At 41.8% G+C, this 26,187-nt stretch overlaps 1 protein-coding gene across 2 annotated transcripts in view; it reads right to left on the reverse strand.

Annotated features, from left to right (window-relative positions):
- Nucleotides 1-26,187, reverse strand: part of NALCN (sodium leak channel, non-selective) — an 897,007-nt gene that overhangs the window by 315,756 nt on the left and 555,064 nt on the right. For both annotated transcript variants that reach the window (XM_082245388.1, XM_082245387.1), the window contains one exon: nucleotides 8,789-8,863. In XM_082245388.1, the coding sequence (XP_082101514.1) occupies nucleotides 8,789-8,863 (75 nt within the window). The remainder of the gene's footprint in view (nucleotides 1-8,788; nucleotides 8,864-26,187) is intronic.

Consider the following 26,187-nt stretch of genomic DNA (forward strand, 5'->3'; position numbering starts at 1 on the left):
CCATCCTGGCCCCACACTTTGCTACCAATTTTTGCTCCTTAATAGTCCTCTGGTGTTATTATTAATTTATATTGTGTCAGTTGTGCCTAGGGAGGGTTCGAACCACGTTTGAGGGTTGGTAGGCAGGACGTAGACCCAAAAACTTAACCAGCAGCTCCCTCGGGGGTGGTGCTACATAGATATATATATATATATATATATATATATATATATATATATATATATATAAAAATACACACACTATATTGTCAAAAGTGTTGGGACTCCTGCCTTTACATGCATGTGAACTTTAATGGCATCCCAGTCTTAGTCAGTATGGTTCAATATTGAGTTGGCCCACCCTTTGCAGCTATAACAGCTTAAACTCTTCTGGGAAGGCTGACCACAAGTGTGTCCATGGGAATGTTTGACCGTTCTTTCAGAAGCGAATTTGTGAGGTCGGGCTCTGATGTTAGACGAGAAGGCTTGGCTTGCAATCTCTGCTCTAATTCATCCCTTCTATCGGGTTGAGGTGCAGGACAGTCAAGTTCCTCCACCACAAACTTGCTCATCCATGTCTTTATGGACCTTGCATTGTGCACTGGTGCGCAGTCATGTTGGAACAAGAAGGGGCCATCCCCAAACTGTTCCCACAAAGTTGGGAGCAAGAAAATGTCCAAAATGTCTTGGCATTCTGACACCTTAAGTGTTCCCTTCACTGGAACTAAGGGGTCAAGCCCAACCCGTAAAAAACAACCCCACACCATAATCCCCCCCTACACCAAATTATTTGGACCAGTGCACAAAGCAAGGTCTATAAAGACATGGATGGAGTGGAGGAACTTTGGGATAGTGATCGACCAATAGCGGTTTTTCGTTGCCAACACCGATACTTTGACCATCGCATATCGGTATCGGCCGATATTGGCCGATATTTTTGCACAATTAAAATTTTGCTAAATAAACACATTTCGACACAAATCTGTTTCTGAACATGTAAAACTTTATTTATTAATAATTTTAACATTAAGGGCTCGTTCTTCACACTTTAACTGCATGAGAACTGATAGGAAAACTTCAATTGCAGGGACATTTAGTTTCACATTCTGATTGTGCATTAATGCATAATAAACTGCTGCAGTAGTGCACTCAATCACTGCAATAATTTTAAATCACTACCGCAGTGCAGTCAGTGCAAAACTGCTAGAAAAGAAGCTAGACAACAGCTAGACAGTGGATTGGATTGGAGTCAGTGGACTACCTCTGCAGTAGGGCACTCACTGCAACTACTGCAGTCACTGCAAAACTGCTAGAAAAAAAGATAGGCAGCACAACAGCTACACAAGGGATTGGGCTGGAGTCAGTGGACTACCTCTGCAGTCCGCAGTATGGCACTCACTGCAACTACTGCAGTCAGTGCAAAACTGCTAGAAAAAAAGCTAGGCAACACAAAAGCTACACAGTGGATTGGACTGAAGTGGAGTCAGTGGACTACCGCTGCAGTAGGGCACTCACTCACTGCAATCATTTTAAATCACTACTGCAGTAGTGATTTCAAATTATTGCAGCAGTGAGTGATGCACTACTGCAGCAATAGTCCACTGACTCCAATCCACTGTCTAGCTTTTTTTCTAGCACTTGTGCACTGACTGACTGACTGACAAATAGCTAGAAAAAAGCTAGACAGTGGATTGGAGTGGACTCAGTGGACTGGTGGACAGACACTACTACTACACTTTCAAATCAATACTCCCAGTTAAGTAGAACAATATTATAGTGTAGAAAGCAAAACATTAATAAATTACTGTCACTTGACTAAAAACACGCTCACTTGGTACAGAGGAAGGAGGAGCAGAAATGTATCTTCTAGCATGAGAAGCAAGTCTTTTGTAGCATGCCTCATTTTCTTTCCACCACTGAAGAGGATCACTTTTTCTGTCAATTACTGGTTCCTTCAAATAGAGATGAGGTTCATCATCCAGGGTCATTTTTGCAGATTGAGAAGAATCCTCCGTATGAGGCCCCAATAAAACACTGAACATGGCATCTATTTCACCACAATAAATTTTCTCTTTTGTAGGTGGTCTTTTTGGACATTTTTCTCCTGCATCCTGCTCTCCCCCCTCAGAAACCTTCTCTTCTTGACTTTTCTTTTCGTCAGGAGGAACCTCCTGCACCTTCCGTTGAACTTGAATCTCTTCTGTCAGTCATTGTTTTGCCTTGGCCAATACCTCATCAGAAGAGAAAGGATGGTTCTTGTATCGAGGATCCAAAAGACATGCCAGCACAACATTTTTATTCTCCTCATGCTTCTCAAACCGTTTGCCAAGGCTGTCCCTCATGGCCTGCCTACATGCTTTAATGCCACGTGTGTTGGGTCCTTCCCGTTGAATAAGCATCTTTAGCACTCTCACACATGGGATGACATAGGACACAGATGAGTCGTAATGACTCACCTCTAGTGTCACTTCCTCAATGGGTAGGAGCATCTCAATAATGTTGGCTACTATGTCCCACTGATCAGCAGTAGGACAAGAATGTCCTCCAAGTCCATATTCACCAGAATATATAGTGAGAGCTCGCTTCTGTTTCAGCATCCTTTGTAACATGTGTAGCGTTGAGTTCCATTGTGTTGGAACAGCCTGTATAAAGTTGTTTTTGGGTAGGCCAAGGTCTTCCTGAACGCACCTCAGTAGCTGCTTGGCAAGAACAGAATGGTGGAAATGGCCTGCACACTTCTTCAGCATACTAATAATGTCAAGCAATACTTTCTGGTTTGACAGACCATCATTTATCACAAGTTGGAGAGTGTGTGCCATACAACTGAGGTCTGACATTTCAGCTAGTCTCATACCTTTAACTATGTTCGCCCCACTGTCTCGCAACACAAGCATCACTCGGTCTTTGGTGATTCGCCATTCTTGTAGCATGCCTAGAAACATTTCTTTAATGTACTCCCCAGAGTGGGATCCTAGCATCACTTTTGTATTCAACACCAAATGCCTTCTTATCCATCTGCTGTCAATGAAGTGGCATGTAAGACTCATTAATGATTCTGTTTGTCCTGACCAGCAATCAGTCGTGAATGAAAGTGAGTTGCCAGCATTTTCTGGTTTCAGCATAGACTTTATTTTCTCAACGACCTGTTGGTGAATCTTTTGCAGCATTTCAGTTCGATTAAATTTGTCACTCTTCAGTGTGTCCTTGCATCAAGCATGGACACTAACCACTGAAATCCAGAGTCAGACACTATTGTAAATGGCTGGTTATCAGATCATCTCTGTGATTACTCTGTCCGGCATTTGGGATCTTCCATCAGATTTTAGCCACCTGTTTTTTTTTCTGAAACATAACTGTTATTGTTGCCTGGGATAGGGATATTTCACCTTGTGATTCATGTTGTTTTTTCTGTCCTGCATTACACAATTCAACATGATTAACTCTTAGATGGTCCCAAAGATTAGACATATTTTGGTTTTGCAGGTATTGATCCCATGCTTACATTGTTTTTGCAAGTCTTGCACAGTGATGATGATTTTCCTGGGGATGGAGAAGAGAAATAGTTCCAGACCACACTTTTAATTATTTTTCTATCTCCATCCATCTCCATTGAAACTTGAAAAGACACTAATATAAGCTTAAACAAAATGGCTGGCTGGCACCCTGTGGTGATGAGTGGCTGGCACCCTTGGTGGGTAGCTGGCTGGCTGGCACCTTGTGGTGGGTGGGTGGCTGGCTGGCACCCTGTGGTGGGTGGGTGGCCAGCTGGCACCCTGTGGTGGGTGGATGGCTGGCTGGCTGGCACCCTGTGGTGGCTGGCACCCTTTGGTGGGTGTCTGGCTGGCACCCTTTGGTGGCTGGCTGGCTGGCTTGCAACCTGTGGTGGGTGTCTGGCTGGCACCCTGTGGTGGCTTGCTGGATGGCACCCTGTGGTGAGTGGATGGGTGGCTGGCTGGCACCCTGTGGTGGGTGGCTTGCTAGCTGGCACCCTTTGGTGGGTAGCTGGCTGGCTGGCTGGCACCCTGTGGTGGGTGGCTGTCTGGCTGGAACTATTTGGTGGGTGGGTGGCTGGCTGGAACCCTTAGGTGGGTGCGTGGCGTGGCACCCCATTGGTGGCTGGCTGGCACCCTGTGGTCGGTGGCTGGCTGGCTGTCACCCTGTGGCGGGTGGCTGGCTGGCACCCTTTGCTGGCTGGCTGGCACCCTGTGTGGTGGGTGGCTGGCAGGTACAGGCCCAGTGCCGGTGGGTGGCTGGCAGGTACAGGCAGGGCCTGTGGCTGACTGGCTAGTAGGCCTGTGGGTGTGTGGGACTGGGTGGCTGGCTGGCACCAGGCAGTTGTGGGTGGTGGGTGACCACGGCAGCTGCGTTACACGTGCACTGTGTCTGTGACTGGTCTTTGATAGAACTAAAAGATCACTCACTGTCCCGACCGACTGTGTGCACAGTGTGCATTGCAGAGCAGACTCCAGTGTGGCCACGGCAGGTAAAACACACTGTATCGAGACTGAGGGAGGCGGCCTAAGAAGGCCGCAGAAGCTGCCCAGTGCGCAGAGGCGCGTCTCAACATACGCAATGACGTCACGGCAATATTGGCAATATTGGTAAATCCAAAGGCCGATTCCGATATAATGGGGAAAGTGCATATCGGCCCTCGATATATCGGTGTTGCCGATAATCGGTCGATCTCTACTTTGGGATGAATTAGAGCAGAGGCTGCGAGCTAAGCCTTGCAAAGGGTGGGCCAACTCAAAATTGAACCATACGGACTAAACTGGGATGCCTTTAAAGTTCACAAGCGTGTTAAGGCAGGCGTCCCGTGCCACCATTCATGACATAGGAATGAATCAGCGGAGCAGAGAGTTGCTGGAGTCATCTTCTTCATTAGGGGCTTAGGTTTATTGTGTAGCTTTTTAATTAATTTTGCTGTGGGGTCGCTTCCCCCTAATACATGCATGCTCAAGATTTTATCCTGTGAGCATTGTGACACTAACCCTTGATACTACCTGTATCTTGGCCCTGTACAATCTAACAATTTTTTAAAGAAATAATATTTTCTATATTATAATATTTTCTATATTATAATAATATTTTCTATAATATGTATTGCTCACAAAAAAAGACTACCACCATCATGACATTTTAAAATATTATTTGTGATAATTAAAAATTATATACCCATTTCTTGTTAGGATTAATCTGGAAACCCTCATGGAAGTGAACATTAAATTATGTTTTATAACCACAGATTAAAGGTGAATCTATTAGGAATATTTTTTAGTGCCAGCAAAGTGAACTTGTTTGCTTAAACTTTAAGTAATGTGCAGAAGAAGTTCCCATGACTGGCTGTTTGAGGTGAACACAGGCTCACTTTACTAAGAGTTACAATCAACCTCATTATCTTTTGTCCCTGACTTAATAGGAACAGTTTTTAACCAGGCTCTTTAGAAATGCATTGACTTTTATTCACATATGCTGAAATGTTTATTGTAGCAAAAACCTAATTATTCTCTCAAAATAACATGTTATGCTGTCTCTATAAATGGTCTGTCTAGTTAGTTACGATGCATATTCAAGGTATTACCTTAATGGTCAAAATTCATACAGGGAAATTATTGATCTGATTGAAGTTGACAGTGTTTTCTCTTTCCATGTAATTACTGTTGTGTTTCCCTTTTATAATGGTTCTCTGCAATCAGAGCTTAACTAAATGTTTAGCAAAAAATATGAAGTTTATTTTGGTCTACGTAATTTTAAAGGAACTATGCAACTGTATGATGTTGCCAACAGCATCTTACTAAATAAATATTTTTGTGTTTCTAATGTAGATAGAAACTGAAAGAGGGATCTGTTTTCCATGGGAACATAAAAAGTTCCTCTTTCAGACATTTTCTTTTATAAAGTCTAATGTGCTTTGAAATTATACAAGCCTATTTCAGACAAGCATGGCAATACTGTACAACAAAGATACTGTGCACCGATAGAGGGAAAATACTTTTAAGTCTGGTAAAGAATAAGTGAGACCATGGCTATTTCCTGCACTGGTCCATTTGGCAATGATAGTTACCTCCTGAACGTCCTTAAAGTGGTTCTAAAGGCAATCAGTTTTTTACCTTAATGCATTCTATGTTTCAAGATAAAAAAACACCTTTCAATGGCAGTTTCCTCCAGCCATCCCCTTAAATACTTACCTGAGCCTGATCTTGACCCAGTGCTGCTCTCTCTCCTCACAGGGCACGAAGGCAGGAGTGGGAGTATTGGACTCCTGCTGCTGTCAATCAAATCCTGTAAGCAAAGAGCAGGGGTGTGGAGCCAAGCCAGGCTGTGTAGGCAGACTCACAAAAGGAGGAGCATGGAGCACTGTGTCGGAGGAGGTTCAGGGCTCCTCTGTGCAAAACCTTTGCACAAAGCAGGTAAGCATTTCATGTTTGGTATTGTAAGAAAAAACAAGTACCTTTATAACTGCTGTAATGACCAGAGACTTATGGAGAGGATGTATAAGTCTAATCTTTTAATTACTCCACAATTATAACTATTATTTCATGCATATTTAGATGTATATCTTTGTATGATTAAAAAATGATACACACTTGTATTTTTTCCAGTGTTTATTTACAAAAAAAGGATTGACCAAAAGAATAAGTGAGACCACCCTGTCAAACTAGGAGCATGTTCAATAATGCATAAGAAAGCTGGATGAGCATATCATTTAGCATCTAAAGTAATTTATGTAGGTTTGGATACCATTTGTGTGGGGTTAGGCCCCTGTCAGATTTTACTGATGTTTGTATCTCTCTATTAAAGAGACTTTTATTTCACTAAAAGTAAGTAACAATCTAACATTTTGAGCCCATATATTGTGTTTTTGAATTGACCAAATGCTCTGATCAGTAGATGTGGTTTCCATATCCAGTGATTTGGTTGAAAATTGGGTTGGTCTATACCCTATACTTTAGTCAGAAGCAGCCCTCACACTATGTGTATACGTATGAGAATTTATTTAGTCCCAATGGCTGTGGATACATATCCACTGTGACTAGTAATATTAGTGGATATAAATACCATAATGTATTATGCCTTGTGAGCTGCTATGTGTGATAATTTATAATGTGAGCAGCTAGCACCTAGGGCAGCCATCAGAAATGTTGGGGCCCTTTACACAGCTTTAGGCCTGGGCCCCCCAGGTCTGACCACCAACATTCCCTGGGGCCCGTCCACTGGCCCTCCCACCCAATCTGCCCACTGGCCATCCCACAAAGGCCCAACCCATGTCCACCTCATCCAGTCTCATCTACCCCATCCCATGTCCTCCTCCATCCCATGTCCTCTTCCTCCTTGAGTCCTATCTCCTCCATCCCACGTCCTTCTCCTCTTCCAGCCCCATCTCCTCAATCCCATGTACTCCTACTCCAGTCCTATCTCCTCTATCCCGCTTCCTCCTCCTCCTCCTCCTCCAGTCCCATCTCCTCCACCCTACATCCTCCTCCTCCTGAAGTTCTATCTCCTCCATCCAATGTATTCCTACTCCTATATTCAGATCTCCTCCATACCATGTCCTACTCCTCCAGTCCCATCGCCTACATCCTATTCCTACTCCAGTCCCATCTCCTCCATCCCGTGTCCTCCTACTCCTCCAGTCCCAACTCCTTCCACCACAGGAGGGGGGCAGGGGGATGGGGGATAGATGAGGGACATGGGGATAGGTGGGTGAAAGGAAGGGGTGCAGTGGGACAGGTAGGGGGCAGTAGGACAGGAAGGGAGTAGTATGACAGGTGGGGGTTAGTGGGACAGGAGAGGGTAATGTCACAGGAGAAGAGCAGCGGGACAAGAGGTGTCAGCAGGGCAGGAGGGGGCAGCTGCATGAGAGGGGGTCAGCAGGACAGGAGGGGGAAGTGGGAAAAGAGGGGGGGCAGTGGAACAGGCGGGAGGCAGTGGGACAGGAGGTGGAATTTTTATGGGAGGGGGCAGTGGAACAGTTTGGGGAGCGACATTATAGGAGGGGCAGCTTGATGAAAGAGGGGCAGTGGGACAGGAAGGGGGCAGTGGGACAAGAGGGGGCAGCAGGACAAGAGGGAGGCAGTGGGACAGATAGAGGGCAGCGGGACAGGTGGGGAAAGTGTTGCAGGAGGGCAGCATCACAGAAGGGGGGCAGTCGCATCGCCTCTATCTTCCTTCAGTGCGGCGCCGCTCCTGAGTCTCTAGCCAGCATTTCCCACCAGCAGTACTCACAGCAGTATAAGCCAGCACTACCAGCCTGAGCCAGCAGTACCAGCCAGCAGTACCCACAGCAGTACCAGCCAGAATTTCCCACCAGCAATAACCACCAGCGGTACCAGCCAGCAGTACCCACCAGCAGTACCCACCAGCAGTTCTTTTCAAAACTTACCACCACAAAGAGACCACTGCGCTCCATACTGACCGACGCAAACCTGGAAAACCAGTTGTGAGTAGCAACATTATCAATACCAGCTAACATCACACACCTCACCAAAGAGAAGCAGTTCCAGCCATCACATGGGGTGAGTTAATTAAATGTTTGACCAAATGTAACAGGCTAGTTTTTAAGTTGATAATTTTGTACGGCCCCCGAATGATGTTCTAACCCGAAAGGTTCCCCACCCCTGCAATAGAGCCTGAGCCAGGTACATTAGGGCTGGCAGTACCTCCTTGTTAGTTGCCATGGATGCTAATAAAGGCAGAGGGGGAATCTGTAAGCACATGTGTGGGTGTCACACCATTAGAAGAAAACTAGTTTAAACTAAGTCCACTGAAAACCTAAAGAAAAAAATATCCTATTATTAGTATGGATTACCTGCTTAAGCTTTTTTAAATCTTCATCAAGCTCCAAATTGTCCAAAATAACAGCCACAAACAAGCTCAGCAAAATCTGTTGAAGAAAAAATTGGAAATAAAAAGATTTTTTTAAATTTCTGCATATTGGAAACATATATTTTTTTAGCACAGTGTTCTAGTATTATTCATAAGTATTCTGACTTCAGTTGTTTTAATAGTGAATTATTTCTTCCTAAGACATCTATGCCTAGCCTTAATGGAGCAGAGACAATCACTGCCGGCAATCTTCATTAGGTAGATGAACTCGCCAAATGCTCTGCATCCATGAATATCTTTATTGCATGCAGAAAGGCTCAGGGATACAATATATGTAGTAAATGTTGGTTAGGAATGTATCTCTTGCATGAAAGATAGTAGTATCTCACAATGGGGGAGGATGAAATTGCATTGTACAAAAGAAGGATACCCATAAAAATGCCACAGGGTGGCAGCATAACAATACACATTTAAAGTGATTGCTTTTTGTTTAAAACGTTGCGTTCCTTCTACTTAGTTGGACCCATTTTCGCTGCCCCCTCTTTTCTGTTGTCAGAAGTCACCTTGCCTTAGCAGGGTCCTATAATAACATCAATGCATGCAGTGTTGCTTGGCATCACAGTATATAAAGTTCTGAGGAAGGGGCCAGGGGGACTTTCCAAGTAGTGTACTCCAGATGGAAGTTCAGAAAGGGGGCGTACTCAAACCCAAAGTCTGTGGTAGTGATTATTCTAATTGTAAGTGGTTTTGGACTTCTGTATCAACATGTATTCATTGCTTTCTGCTTCTTAGCTGCTATGCACCAGTATATTTAGGACCAAAAACAAAAAGTTGTAGTACTATCTTATAGAGGCATTAAACCTAAAAGCAAGAATGTATTATTCTTAGATGTGGTGGCTGCATTTGCTTTTTTTATGTTTTTTTAACCTGGTAATTTTGCAAGTAGGTCTGTCATTTTTTATCTTCCCTTAAAAGACCAAAGCTGTCCAGCAAAAATGGCAGTTCGGTTTTTGAGACATCTACTTACCACTGGCAGGGGTGCTTACAATGGTCAGCTTTTATTCATGTATGTAAAACCTTTATTCCAAAAGAAAAAAAAAAAACTGCTGGTGTAACTGCTTAAAAACTGTTAGCTGGAGTTTGGCTTTATTTTGAGTCAAGTACATCTAAATCTGCTAATGCATCTAACACTACCCTCTCCCTACACTGACAATGCTACTGTCCACGGGTGTCTCTGTTGCTCCTCTATTCAGAGTGGAGACACCCTAAGACAGGAAGTGTGTCACTGGCTGTATCACCAGATGGTAATAAAGGAAAATACGGTACACCTAACAAAGAAAACGAATACAGCCACCACAACTGAGAATTGGTATGCTGTAATTAACCTTTTTTTTTTTTTTTAAAAACCATTTTATCTTCTGTACAATACATAGAAAATAAACACAAATACAATTGCATTGTCAATATAATTCAGGGGGCGGCACAGCAAACATATAACCAGTTCATTTCACTCAAAATTGTGTTCCTTTATATTACAATAACTTAGCAATTAATTGTGCATCTTATTGTTATTTCAACCATGTACTTGCGTCATTCCCAGTTAAAAAAAAAAAAAATCTTAATCCCTTTTTAGTTTTTAATTTTCCACCACCTTTCCACTTAAACCGTTGCTATCTGCTCATGGTAATACCTCTGTTATTTATATTCTTTACAGTACAAAAACCAATATAGCTTTTTTAAGGGTAGGTACGCATTGATAAAAAAATAAAAAAAAAGCTTTTCAATGCACCGTTTTTAGCTGGATTTTTCATAGTTACTCATAAACAACATCAGTTTAGAAAAAATCCACCTATGTGATGGCTGCAGGTGTGCTTTTACAATACACAATTTAGTCTGGATGTTACACCACTTCCTCAAACTCAAACTATCCAAAACAGAACTTATAATTTTTCCTCCACCACATGCCTATTCCCCTTATTTCTCTGTCAAAATCGATGGCACAACTATCAGCCCATCCACGCATGCCAAGGTCCTAGGTGAAGTTCTGGACTCTGAACTCCAAGGCCCACATCCAATCGCTGTCCAAATCTTGCCACCTCAGCCTCCGCAACATCTCCAAAATACACCCCTTTCTAACCAATGACACAACAAAGCTCCTAGTTCACTCCCTGGTCATCTCGTGCCTCGACTACTGCAACTCCCTTCTCATTGGCTTACCTATACACAGGCTATCCCCACTTCAATCCATCATGAATGCTGCCGCCAGACTCATCCACCTTACCAATCGCTCAGTGTCCGCTGCTCCTCTCTGTCAATTCCTCCACTGGCTTCCGCTCACCCAACAAATTAAATTCAAAATACTGACAACATCTTACAAAGCCATCCACAATTTAGCCTCCAACTACACCACTAACCTAGTCTCAAAATACCAACCTAATCACTCTCTTTGCTCTTCTCAAAACCTCCTGCTCTTTAGCTTCCTCGCCACCTCCTCCCATGCTCGCCTCCAGGACTTTTCCAGAGCCTCTCCAATCCTATGGAACTCCTTACCCCAATCTGTCCGATTATCTCCTACCCTATTAGCTTTTAGGCGATCTCTGAAAACCCTCCTCTTTAGAGAAGCCTATCCTACCCACACCTAACAACTATACTTCCATTTTCTCCATCAGCTCACCCCCCCACAGTTATTGCCTTTTGTTTCACTTGACCTTCCCTTCTAGATTGTAAGCTCTAATAAGCAGGGCCCTCCAATTTCTCCTGTTTTGAATTGTATTGTAACTGTATTGTCTTCCCTCATATTGTAAAGCACTGCGCAAACTGTTGGCGCTATATAAATCCTGTAAAATAATAATAATATACAATTTAACACGTGTTGAATAAAATTGAATAGAACATGAAACATTTAGCTTTCTTCCAGTGTTAATTTCGTCGACTAAAACCGACTAAAACGTTTTTGTCGACTAACACAATTCAGAGGACTAAAATACGACTAAAACTAAAATGGCATTTTAGTCTTAAGACTAAAATACGACTAAAACTAAAATGGCATTTTAGTCAAAAGACTATAACTAAAACTAAATCGAAATTTGCTGCCAAAAATTAACACTGGTGCATGCTCAAAGCATAAATAATAACATATTAGATTTTTCACTCCAGGACCAGCAGTAGTATATAATGAGTTTGGAAATTGTAGAGAAATGCTTAAATAATGCATTACAAATTACAATTGAACTACACCCATTTGATTATAGATGACTAAAATGAGTTTTAGTCGACTAAAATGTAGGGCGTTTTAGTCGACTAAAATGTAGGGCGTTTTAGTCGACTAAAATATACTTGCAGAAGACTAAAATGGGACTAAAACTAAAATGCCATTTTAGTCCTAAGACTAAGACTAAAACTAAATTGAAATTTGCTGCCAAAATTAACACTGCTTTCTTCATCACAAATTAATGCCATATTGTACAGGCTCCCATGTATACAAATAATAGTGCTTGGAAACTACATTTAAAAAGGACCAGCGTAAGATCCTTTTCTTGTTTGAAAATTCATTTCCTTTAGAAATGTAATTGAAACACATATAAACGCTGGTTTGACAGTACCATTGTGAAGAAGGCCTAAGGCCCTGTTCACACCTGAGGGTTTTTCAGCTCGTAAAAACGCTCATCTCTGAAGTCTCAAAATGCCCAACAAGCATTAATTTCAATGGCCCCTGTTCCAGTGTTAATTTTGGCAGCAAATTTCAATTTAGTTTTAGTCTTAGTCTTAGGACTAAAATGGCATTTTAGTTTTAGTCCCATTTTAGTCTTCTGCAAGTGTTTTAGTTTTAGTCGTATTTAGTCGACTAAAACTCCAGTACATTTTAGTCGACTAAAACGTCCTACATTTTAGTCGAATAAAACTCATTTTTGTCATCTATAATCGAATGGGTGTAGTTCAATTGTAATTTGTAATGCATTATTTAAGCATTTCTCTACAATTTCCAAACTCATTATATACTACTGCTGGTCCTGGAGTGAAAAATCTAATATGTTATTATTTATGGTATTAAGCTTTGAGCATGCACCAGTGTTAATTTTGGGAGCAAATTTCGATCTAGTTTGACTAAAATGCTATTTTAGTTTTAGTCGTATTTTAGTATTAAGACTAAAATGCCATTTTAGTTTTAGTCATATTTTAGTCATTTGAATTGTTTTAGTTTTAGTCGTATTTTAGTCGACTAAAATTGTGTTAATTTAGACGACGAAAACGTTTTAGTCGGTTTTAGTCGACAAAATTAACACTGCCCTGTTCACATATGAGCGTTTTGTTGCCTGAAGCAAAACACCTGAAGCTCGAAAAGGTGCATGAGCTTTTTTTTTTTTTTTTTGGCAGATTACAAGTGTTTTTGTTAGATGTCAATGCCTGCCTCCAAACACCTTCAAAAATGCCTGAAAAACGCCAAAAAAAACGCTAAAAAAAAAAACCTGAAAAACTCTGAAAATATGCCTGAAATGATACGCTGTGAACTTTTAAATTATAACAATAACTTAATTATATTAATACAATCAAGATAGTTCTGCCCTGTACATGCTCAAACATTACACTAGCAGAGATAAGTAGCTACTGAATATATAATGCAGGACAAGAATTTAGGAACATGAGTGTGGAGTTCATCCTTCCTATGCAGTGGCAGCACATTAAGGAGATATATTAATCACTAGGTTTAGTTTAGCGAGAAGCAAATGATGTCAACATAAACAATTGTTGCCTAAAAAAAGGAGATTTTGGAGGGGAGGAGCATAGATCAGTCTATTAAAAAAACACATGGCAAGTAAACACTCAAAAAAGTGCGCACGCGCAGACACACCTCCAGGTGTGAATGAGCCCTCATACTAGTGTACCTCAAGATCGTACACAATTCTAAAGGGTGCCTTGACCGAAAAAAGGTTGGGGAACCCTGCTCTGGATACGGCAGCTCAGTTACTGTAGCACCCCAACATATGTGTTTATCCGTAAAAGAAATAAAGTGCGCTGTCTTGATGTGAATGTATTTATGGAGCTGCCAACGCTCAAAATTTCAAGTTATTGTGCCCTTGAAAATAATGTGCACACTAACAGGAAAAAATTGAAACATTTATTTATTTTTTTTTAAACCGTGCATAGAGACACTATTAAAACTTGTCACAATGAAGAAAAGTCATATTGCAAAGGCACAAAAAAGTATATGCAAATAGGTAATGCCTCTACATATATATATAAAAAACAATAAAATTAAGTGAAAAAAAGCCAAAACAAAACCAACAATTTGTCCCAAAAAGAGCTCTATTATTGCTCGATCAATACAATAAAAAAAGTCCCAAATAGTGTTGAGTTGGTGCCGAAATGATGCTAGTCCTTAACCTAAAGTGCTGCATACATCACCGACGTGCTTAAGTAATTAATGGCCGCTTACCAGACCCCAAGGGTCAATAGGTGTATATGCTGCTCTCAGCTCAGAGACTTCGATCTGTGTTGCCACTTATAAGGAACTCCTGATGGTCAAAGGCTGCAGGCTCACAGGTAGATGTAAAGATGAAAGGAGGACTGATAGTGCATTATCGTTTAAAAACGTGTTGTGCACGCTGACGTCACGGCTGTCTCAACCTGACATGTTTTCCCTCAGAAGGCTTCAACTGGGATTTAGAGCTCAAAGATCACAGATTGAAGTCTCTGAGCTGAGAGCAGCGTATATGCCTATTGACCCTTGGGGTCTGGTAAGCATCCATTTATTACTTAAGCCTGTTGGTGATGCATGCAGCACTTTGAAGGCTAAGGATTAGCATAATTCCAGCACCAACTCAACACTATTTGGGACTTTTTTTTATTGTATTGATCCAAAAATAATAGAGTTCTTTTTGGGACTAATTTTTGATTTTGTTTTGGCCTTTTTCCACTTCATTTTATTTATTTATTTTTTTTTATAAAGCAGTATTAACTATTTGCATATGCTTTTTTTGCTTTTGCAATATGACTTTTCTCACATTGGGGTTTATTTACTAAAGGCAAATCCACTGTGCACTACAAGTGCACTTGGAAGTGCAGTCGCTGTAGATCTGAGGGGCACATGCGAGGAAAATAAAAAAACAGCATTTTTGCTTGCACATGATTGGATGATATAAATCAACAGAGCTTCCCCTCATTTCAGATGTTCCTCTCAGATCTACAGCGACTTCACTTCCAAATGCACTTGTAATGCACAGTGAATTTGCCTGTAGTAAATCAACCCCGAAGGGACATGTTTTGATGAGTGTCTATATGCACCGTTTCCAAATAAAACATTTTTTTAAATGTTTTTGTGTTAGTGTGTACGTTATTTTTGAGGGCACAATAACTTGTCATTTTGAGCGTTGGCAGCTTATTAATACATTCACAGCGAGATAGCGTACTTTATTTCTTTTACTCATTTGTCACCTCCTGGTATTCAGAGAGCTTCAGGTGCAGCAGTCTCTATATGGCTAGCACAACCTTTTATCCACTTCACCATATGTGTTTATCTATAGAGAGATAAATGCATTGTCATAATCAAAAGGCAAAGTTGAATGCTGAATATTTTGCTCAACAAGAGAAAAACTGGGAAATTTTTGAAGCCTACCAAAAGGGAGCTACTTTATGTTAAAATATACAGCTTTTTTCGCACAAGGTCACAGATAATTGCCACTGCAATGCCTTGCTCAGTGGAGATTCTCTTTACACAAATGTGTAATATTGCTGTCCTTTATATAGCACTATATATATACATATATATATATATATATATATATATATATATATATATATATATATATATATATATATATATATATATATATATATATATATATATATATATATATATATATATATATATATATATATATATATATATATAGTGGTGTGTGTCATCGTCACAAACAAGTGCACCAGATAGTTGGCTGTCACCTTTGAAAGGTTCACCATAACAATAAGGTTAACCATAAAAGAAATCTTGGAGCCTTTGATAACAGTCATTTATACCCTTTATAGGTATTTTTATTTTAATTCATTTAACCTACCATAAGCTATCATACTTCAGCTATCAATAGTTTACTATAGACATGTTAACAAATTCAATTTTTGAATGTTTGCTTTAAATGTACTGCACTTGCCACATTGCTTTCACTTTTATCCACTTCAGCTCTGGAAGGTTCACCCCCCTTCATGACCAGGCCATTTTTTGCGATACGGCACTGCGTTACTTTAACTGACAATTGTGTGGTTGTGTGACACTGCACCCAACAAAAACATGTATGTCCTTTTCTTTCCACAAATATTTTGGTAGTATTTGATCACCTCTGTTTTTTATTTTTTGTGCTATAAGCAAAAAAAGACCAACAATTTTGAAAAAATAGAAAAAAAAAAAAAAATGTTTTACTTTCTGCTATAAAACACATCCGAATAAAAAATCTAATTTCTTCACCAAGTTAGGCCAAAATGTATTCTGCTACATATTTTTGGTAAAAAAAATTCCAATAAACGTATATTGGATGGTTTGCGCAAAAGTTATAGCGTCTACTAACTATTGAATATATATATGGACTTTTTATTTATTTATTATTTTACTAGAAATGGCGGCAATCAGCGACTTATAGAGGGACTGTAATATTGTGGTGGAAAATCGGACACTAACTGACACTTTTTTAGGAACCAGTGACACTAATACAGTGATCAGTGCTAAAAATATACACTGTCACTGTACTAATGACACTGGCTGGGAAGGGGGTTAACATCAAGGGGCGATCAAAGGGTTAACAGTGTGCCTAGCCTGTCTTTTATTACAGTGTTTTTAGTAGGGAAATACATGGATCCATGTCCCTGCTTTGCAGGAACACAGGATCTTTGCATTCCCTCCTGTCAGAATGGCAATCTGCCTTGTTTACATGGGCAGACTGCCATTCTGCCTCTCTGCAGGATGATCAGCAGGTGACGGTGGACATTGAATCTGCCGTACCCACTAATCAGCTCCATCTGTGTATAATCACAGCACGAGTGAGCCCCAGGTGGTGCGCCCCTACCAGGAAGTGCAGGATCAGGTATATATTAGAGTTTATATAAAAATACATTAGTAAAACTGCTACTGGGCTGTCGGCAAGTGGTTAATGAAAAAAGGCCTTTGTGAGAAAATTTCCACAAAAAAAAGAACTGTTACTCCACTTGTGAAGCATAATGTACTCCATAGATGACAGCATGCTAATATGTTGGCTGAATATAAATAAGATAAATATACACATAAAATACAGCATTAAATAAAAGCAAATTACTTTTTCCCCACTATCCCATATTAAATTGATATGTTGATGCTATTTTTACATTAGGACAAACAGTAGACTCATCATCATTTAGCATGCTATGCCTTTAGGCATCATCAGTTGTTTTTTAGGGTAATAACAGCTGCTTGCCTACATTTATTAAATAGTTTGAAGATGCTTTGCTATTATTTCTGCAGCACTTGTTAGCATAATGCATTGTTTTTAAATAAAGTCTTACTTTTTCACTAAATTTGCTGCAATATAGAGGTCATTATCTTCTATTAGGTTCTTTAGCCTTACTTTTTCTTTATGAATGATTGTACAGGAGTAAAACACAATAAAAATGTACTAGTTTTTGGAGTATTGGTGTACATACATTATTGCTATTCGTAATTGTTCTTTTGCTCTGCCATTTTGTTAAATTTTAAACTGTAGTTTCCAGGGCCATCTTTATTATTGATTGGACCCTGGGCAAACATTTTCTTGGGCCCTCCCAAATCCACTTATCAACTATTTGTGGGCAGTGTGGGTTCAAGGGGAAGCTGCTTTGGGCCCCACAAAAAATGACTGGGCCCGGGGCGGCTGCCCCTTTTGCCATGTGTTAAGGACGGCCCTGGTTGTTTCAATGTATTACCTATGCAGCAAAATCTGAAATTCATAATCATTAAAGTCAGGGGCTCTCATAGTAATGCTAATTACTGTATAAAGAAGCAGAGCTGGTTGTATGAATTTGAAAGTAGGTGTGGAAAGGACTTTACTGGCACAACTAAATTGTGTGCTCCCTTAAACATTAAAGTAACATTAAAGCGTTGTTTCTTTTTTGCATTAATATTATAAACATGTTATACTTACCTGCTTGTGTAGTGGTTTTGCACAGAGCAGCCCTGATCCTCCTCTTCTCGGGTACCCTGCAAGCACTCCTGGTTCCCCCTCCTCTGCGAGTGCCCCCAAAGGAAGCTGCTTTCTATGGGGGGACTCGTGCAGGCTTGCTCCCAAGCTGACTTGTCTGCGTCCATTTACACAGACCATGCAGCTCGGCCTCACACCCTGATTCCTCATCACAGAACTTAATTGAAAGCACCAAGAGCCAATCTGTCCAGTGTGGAGAGCAAGAGCGGTGAGAGGCGTTGATTTTGTGGATGGGGATCTGGTTCAAAGTATAAAGGGTAGCTGGGAACCACATGCATCACAGAAGGTTTTTTACCTTAATATATAGAATTCATTAATGGCAAAAAGACGTAAGGCTTTAGAAACACTTTAAAAGATAGGGTTCATTCAAGAGAGGACTAACCTGGGGAAACAGGGGTATTTATCCCCTAGGCAGTGAAAAGATGTTTGATTGTTGGCCCTGTGTGGAGATTATTTCACCCTTTAGAGAATGATCAAAGCCAGAGTTGCAGTCAGTGACATCTTCTGGGCATTATAGAACTTACAAAAAAAAATAGAGCGTGGCAGCGGAATGTCTTCCAGCCTTAATTTATTTTGCTGTTCTGAAATATCATGTGAACAAATGCAGTGTGTCCCAAAGGAAGCTGATGTGGAACAATGTAAAATAGTGTGTAACAATTAGCCATGTCCTTAAAGCGGTAGTATACCGCTTTTTTCCACTTTTAACTACAGGTAAGCCTATAATAAGGCTTACCTGTAGGTACAATTAATATCTCCTAAACCGGCACGGTTTAGGAGATATTTGCACTGCATGCAGCCACTCACGCACTCTGAAGGTCCGGCGGACCTTCAGCTTTCCATGCCGGGAGCTTGCCGGAAAATGAATCCAGCGCGCATGCGCGGGATTGACGTCATCGCGGCTCCGGCCAATCACAGCGCCGGAGCCGCCGAACCCGGAAGAGACGCCGAGGGAACATGTCAGCTCCCACAGCAGTGTCCGGGGGTCCGTGTCAGGGCTTCGTTCTAAGGTAAGTAATTCATAATGAGCTAGTATGCGATGCATACTAGCTCATTATCCTTATGCCTTTGTCTTGCAGGGTTTTTTTTTTTTTTTGAGGTTTACAACTGCTTTAAGGAACACCCACCTTTCATCATTCCCACCAGCCATAGCAGTATCATGGAACAGACAACATGTTACACTTTTCTGTAGCCCACAGAAATCTGTCCTAACAATAAAAGGGTTAGTTGGTTGCTTTTGCCCTCAAGCCAAAGATTTTTGGCCCTCCCTGATTTCAGTGGGATAAAAAAGTATTATAAAAATAAATTCTAACCTTTAACAAATGTGGTCTTACTGTAGCAAGCAAACAGCAGCTACTGATATCTGGTAATAAAGGCAGCATTCCCAGAGCTTAGCGTTCCTGACATCTATGTAAGACAAGTGGCCGCTGTGCCCGCTCCTTCCCTGGGCCACCGGTCATGTAACTTCCCCCTTGTACTTTAATTCTAACAGTGGCGGCACCATTATGTCTTTGCTCACTATAGTACGAAGATCCAGGATCTCAGATTATTGGTCTTTCCTGCAAACTGTAGCTGCCCAATTTGACAGACCAAGAGTCTCCTGGTCTGTCCTTACCCACAATGATATCATACCTTGACCCAGTGCTGTATCTTGTCCTAGGCCAACAATGCCCAGGCCTAGGGTGGCACTTTGCAGCGGGGTAGCAAAAAAGCTGCACCCCGCACAAAAAACCCAGCCTCCTCCCAACTCCTGCACGAAATGGGTCTCCGCCAGCTTGCGCTACACTTTTATTATAGTGCCAGTCTTATAGGGTGAATTGGGACAAAGGGCAGGGACAGGAGGAAAATCAGTCTGGCACCCCCATAAAGCTGTCACACTGCTACCTGCCGGTATTATAATACCGGCCAGTGAGGACATTTGGACAGACCGCAGGCCACCGACCACACTTAATACAACTGGCCCGATGGCCGCCAATGCTAATAAATGTGGCACTGCAGCCTAATGCTTCGCCTACCCTCCTCCGCCCCCAGGTATGGCAGGCATCATGTCAATAATATACTTTAATTTCTTTAAACATCCTTGTCCTTGAGCAAGCATATTGAATTGCATCATATACAATTAGGACTTTTAATTGTATATGATTGCAATAATATTTTGGACCTGCTCACCTCATATGTGCTATTGCAATATGTCATTGGGTTAAGTAAATTGCTCCAAGATATTTGGACTTGTGTTTGCTGCCACTGGTTATTTCACTTATTTGTATTTGTATTACTATGTACTTTCTAGTCATTATACAAATAAGTGAAAAAATCTTATGATTACAATCAGTGGCAGCAAACACAAGCCCAATTATCTTTAAAGAAAGGAGTAATCTTACTAATCCAGTGACATAAGGCTATACTAATGGGCACTGATAAAGCTGCACTGATGGCCACTGATGAGGTGGCACTGATAAGCTGCACTGATATGCTGCACTGATGGGCACTGATATGCTGCACTGATGGGTACTAATAGGCTGCACTGATGGGGCAGCAATGGTGGGTACTGATAAACTGCACTGATGGGCACTAATGAGGCTGCACTGATAAGGCAGCACTGATATGCTGCACCGATAGGCACTGATGAGGCTGCACTGATGGGCACGAGGTGGCACTGATAAGCTTCACTGATGGGGCTGCACTGATATCCTGCCGTGATGGGCACTGATATTTTGCACTGATGGCCACTGATGAGGCTGCGCTGATGGGCACTGATAAGATGCACTGATGGGGCTGCACTGATAGGGCAGCATTGATGGGCACTGATATGATGCACTGATAGGCTGCACTGATAGGCTGCACTGATGGCCACTGATGAAGGCTGCACTGATGGGCACTGATAGGGCTGCACTAATGAGGCTGAACTTATGGAAACTAATGAGGCTACACTAATGGGCACTGATAGACTGTGGTTGTGGTCTGCGGTTTACAGATGACAGGGCGGGTCATAAACAGAAAGGTGTGTGGCTTTTACAGGAAGGGGTGGGTCATATTTAAATTGGGGGCCGCACAAGTTTAATTAGGCCTAGGGCAGCACAAAACCTAAATACAACACTGCCTTGACCGACAGGCCCATACACTCTGTCACTTCCAAATTGACTGTCAAACTATGTAAATAAGCTACTAGGCTCACACATATGGGTCACTGATATCACCTCTAGCTGTGCATTATTGACATCTGAAAGTGTCATCAATATTCGGTCATGCCCATTGCCAGGTACAATTCCCATTGCATGATGGGAATTGCAATGTGTTCCAGCAGTTTGTTGACATCTCCTCCTGCACATATTTGCAGTTCTTTAAAAACAATGATACCATGGACTTTACAAAGATAATTAGCAACTATCCTGGAGCTCAGCTTTATCTGCATACATCCAAAATGCACTAAAGCCTTTGCAAATGAAACACAGAGGGAATGCCTATATTTTATTCTATCTACCTTTACTGTATATTGGTTTCACTAACACTAAAAGTGCATTGCAATTTTTCCTATTTTACTGGAGCACACCTAACATATTTAAACAGGTACTTGCTCAATATAAACCATTTCCCATACTTGCTTTAAATACACTCAGATCCCTTGCAGGTAGTATGGTCCTTATACATGGGGTTCATTGGTTTTAGGACTTCGATTTTGAGTCAAATCAGGTTAGTTTTACGTTTTGGGAGTCATTGTGTTAGGGGTTATGTTAAAGTGGCCTGAGTTAAAAAAAAGTAAAGATTTGCTATGCTATAGGAGTATTTAGAAATGTTAATTCTGCCTAAGAAGTACTCTGAAAAATTTATATTTTTATAGCAGTACATTTTCTTGTGTGTGAGGGTGCCTAAGCTATTGCCTGAATGTGCCTACAGTCTTGGAGATATATATTTGCAGTGTGAGATCTAAGGCACTGCTGCCTCTAACCTCCATACGCAGCACATTTGAAGTGAGATTTGGGAATGTCACTACTGTGCTACTATCCTCCTTGCTGGAGGCTCTGCCATGAGAAAGCAAAGCCCTGCCTATGGTCAAATGCATACCTCCACACAAACACACAATGCAAAATAACTCATATGTAGGGATATGCTGTCCTCTACTGTCTGTATTGATAAATACATTTTCCCTATTCATTTCCTGCTAACTGGGTCAGAAACTCCAACTGGAGGATTGTAATGTTATATAAATGGGAGTTTCCAGGGAGTAGACATAGAGAACTGAGCCACATGACACGGCAGAGCTGCTGTATTTTTACCCAGATCAGAAGCAGAGTCTATTAGGCAAGTATTCCTATGTTTTAATAGTTTAACTGTGGCTGCCCAGCTTTCGCCACCTGAGAGAGGCTTTGACAGATAGTCACGTCATCAGGCTTCCATTCACTCTGCTATGTGGAGTCTGAACCTAACAGAGCTGCTCTCAGGCAGCAAGGCTTTGCCAGTTTCACTACATCTGTAGCCCCAGGCTCAATTAGAATGGAGGAGTGCCATAAATACAAGCAGTTTCTTTGATATGCATTTGACATCATTACTTTTGTGATGGCGTTTTTTTTACAATATTCTTACTTTGAATAAAGGTAACTAATGCTGCATTTAGCTATGCTCTATCCCTATCTCTACTAGAGATGAGCTTCAAGTCAAAAGACGAACAAATGGGCTTCTTTACGGGAAATTCAAGTTCCCACATTATCATGGACTCTAACCTCTGATTCCAATAAATCACCTGCTGGCCAGGGGGATTAAAACCCACAACCATCTCAAATACAAGTCTGGTATTCTACCAACTATGCCACCGGTCAAGCCTGAGTAAGCATAAAACACTCTCCCTTATTTCTATCTCATCCACTGTGTGTAGGGTGAGATAGAAGTTAGTTAGTTAGTTAGTTAGTTAGTTAGTTAGTTAGTTAGGCAGGGAGAGTGTGTGCAGCTTAACCACTTGCCGCCGCCGCAAGTACATATACTGCGGTGGTCAGCCCCTCACAGGCAAAGTGACGTATCGGTACGTCACTAGCCTTTGAGGCTCTGGGGAGCGCGCGCGCGCCGCCGGATGCGCGCTCCCGCTCGGTCACGGACCCCCCCGCGCGTGTGCCTGGCGGACCCGATGTCCGCCGGGCACTCGCGATCGTCCGTTACACCGGGAGAAAGGCAGGCGGCTAATGTAAACAAGCCGCCTGTCATTCTCCCCTGTGTAAGAATAGTGATCATACGGTTCTACTATGTAGGACCGTTGATCACTGTTCTTACACCTCAAGCCACAGCCAATCACAGTTAGAAACGCGCCCCTAGGGACACACTTAACCCCTCCCTCTCAAAAAAAAAAGTTAACCCCTTCACTGCCAGTGTCATTTTACAGTAACAGTGCATATGTGTAGCACTGATTACTGTAGTAATGTCACTGGTAACCCCAAAAGTGTCAAAAATGTCAGTCAAGGGTCCGATCTGTCCGCTGCAATGTCGCAGTCCCACAAAAAAAATCGCAGATCGCCGCCATTACTAGTTAAAAAAAAATATATAAAAAACAATAAAAATTACATAAATTTCCCGTAGTTAGTAGCTGCGATAACTTTTGCGCAAACCAATCAAAATACGCTTATTGCGATTTTTTTTTATCAAAAATATGTAGCAGAAAACAAATTGGCCTAAAATGTTAAAACATTTTGATTTTTACATTTTTTGGGGGGAATTTCATACTGTATAAAAAAATGTGAAAAATATTGTTTTTTCAAAATTGCCGCATTTTTTTATTAATATCGCAAAAAATAAAAATCGCACTGATTACTGTAGTAATGTCACTGGTAACCCCAAAAGTGTCAAAAATGTCAGTCAAGGGTCCGATCTGTCCGCTGCAATGTCGCAGTTCCGCAAAAAAATCGTAGATCGCCGCCATTACACGTTAAAAAAAACAACAAAAATGACAAAAATCTTTCCCTTAGTTAGTAAACGCAATAACTTTTGCGCAAACCAATCAAAATACGCTTTTTGCGATTTTTTTTACCAAACATATGTAGCAGAAAACAAATTGGCCTAAAATGTTAAAAAATTTTGATTTTTACATTTTTTGGGGGGGAATTTCATATAAAAAAATGTGAAAAATATTGTTATTTTTGCAAAATTTACGCTCTTTTTTTGTTTATAGCGCATGATTAAAAAATCGCACAGGTGATAAAATACCACCAAAAGAAAGCTCTGTTTGTGGGAAAAAAGGACGTCAATTTCGTTTAGGTACAGCATCACAGGACCGCGCAATTGTCCGTTAAAGTCACGCAGTGCCGAATCGCAAAATAGGCCCTGGTCAGGAAGGGGGTAAAATCTTCCGGGGCTTAAGTGGTTAAGCATGCTTGACGGTGGCGTAGGTGGTAGAATGCCAGGCTTGCAATTGTGAGGTTGTGGGTTTGAGTCCCTTGGCCATAGGGTGATTTATAAGTGGAATTCTATAGTTAATAATACATTGCTGGCAGGGAGAGAGATTTTTGCTTTTTACATTTTGTTGAAATCAGATAGTGCAGTGTATACCACAAAGTTTATATATATATATATATATATATATATATATATATAGGCACTTTGGTTAATATCAGATTATGTCGGTATTGCTGAAAAAAATGGCGTGGGGTTCCCCCTAAAATCCATACCAGACCGTTATCCGGGCACACAGCCTGGCTGGCCAAGATGGGGGTGCGGGCGAGCGAGTGCCTCCTCTCCTCCTGAATCATACCAGGCCACATGCCCTCAACATGGGGGGAATGGGTGCTTTGGGGCAGGGGGCTCTTCCCCCCCACCCCAAAGCACCTTGCCCCCATGTTGATGGGGACAGGGGTCTCTTCCCCACAACCCTGGGCTGTGGTTGTGGGGGTTCTGCGGGGGGAGGCTTATCTGAATCTGGAAGCTCCCTTTAACAAGGGGGCCCCCAGATCCCACCCCCCCATGTGAATGGATATTGGGTACATCGTACCCCTACCCATTCCCTAAAAAAAAATATACAAAAAAATAAAGACAAAAGCCAGTTTTGGACAAGTCCTTTATTAAAAAATAAATAGTGTTTTGAGTTTGACAGCTCTTTTATAGGGATCTGATGTCACGAGCCACCCCACAATGCACTGCTCTGGTGCAGTGAATAAATTACATGACATCAGATCCCTATGAAAGAGCTGTCAAACTCAAAACAGCTCATAGCGCGCGAAGCGTCGGGAGAAGCAGGTGCTTGTTTTTTCAATTTTTTGGGCAGGTGGGCGACTGATCATCGGGGGACACTATTTTTTTTATTTTTTTTAAAAAAAGGACTTGTCCAAAACCTGGCTTTTGTCTTCATTTTTTTGTACTCTTTTTTGGTGAATGGATAGGGGTACGATGTACCCGATATCCATTAACATAGGGGGGGGCGAGATTTGGGGGCCCCCTTGTTAAAGGGGGCTTCCAGATTCCGATACGTCTCCCCCCGCAGACCCCCACAACCACAGCCCAGGGTTGTGGGAAAGAGACCCCTGTCCCCATCAACATAGGGGCAAGGTGCTTTGGGGTGGGGGGGCTCGCTCGCCCCCACCCCCATCCTGGCCAGCCAGGCTGTGTGCTCGGATAAGGGTCTAGTTTGAATTTAAGGGGCTACCCCACAAATGGAGCACAGCTGTACCATCGGTGGTGTGCCCACCCCCTACCCAGAAGTGTTGGATCACGTACTAGGTATCCAGCGCAGGAGAGCCGCTTTGCTACTGTATAACTAAGTTATGCAGTTGATAAGCGGTTAATATATTTCTTTATTATTTATTAACCAGTTGCTGACCACCCGCTGCATATTTACTGCAGCAAGGTGGCTTGGCTGCGCGAATCAACGTACCTGTACGCCGCTCGCACACTTGGGTAGGGGGCACGTGTTTTTTTGCTGACCCGGCGGTGATCAGATTTGCTCCAGAACATATCACTCATCAGGTCCAGGCCAATGACTTATGGCCTGGATCTGCTGATCTGTTCTGGTGAATTACAGAACGTCCTGTGCCTGTGTAATTTAAACACAGGCACAGGAAATGATGCAATCTCCCCTCCTGGAGCCCATTTTGATTCCAACTTGAGAGCATCAACTGTGTGTACACAAGCACTACACTGACACCAGTACACATAGGCACATTTTGTACCTCCTGATCACCCCCAGTTAACCTGTTTACTGCTCTGTCACGGTGTCACT

This window comes from Pelophylax lessonae, assembly GCF_965119305.1.
Source record: "Pelophylax lessonae genome assembly, chromosome: 2".
Lineage (NCBI taxonomy): Eukaryota > Metazoa > Chordata > Amphibia > Anura > Ranidae > Pelophylax > Pelophylax lessonae.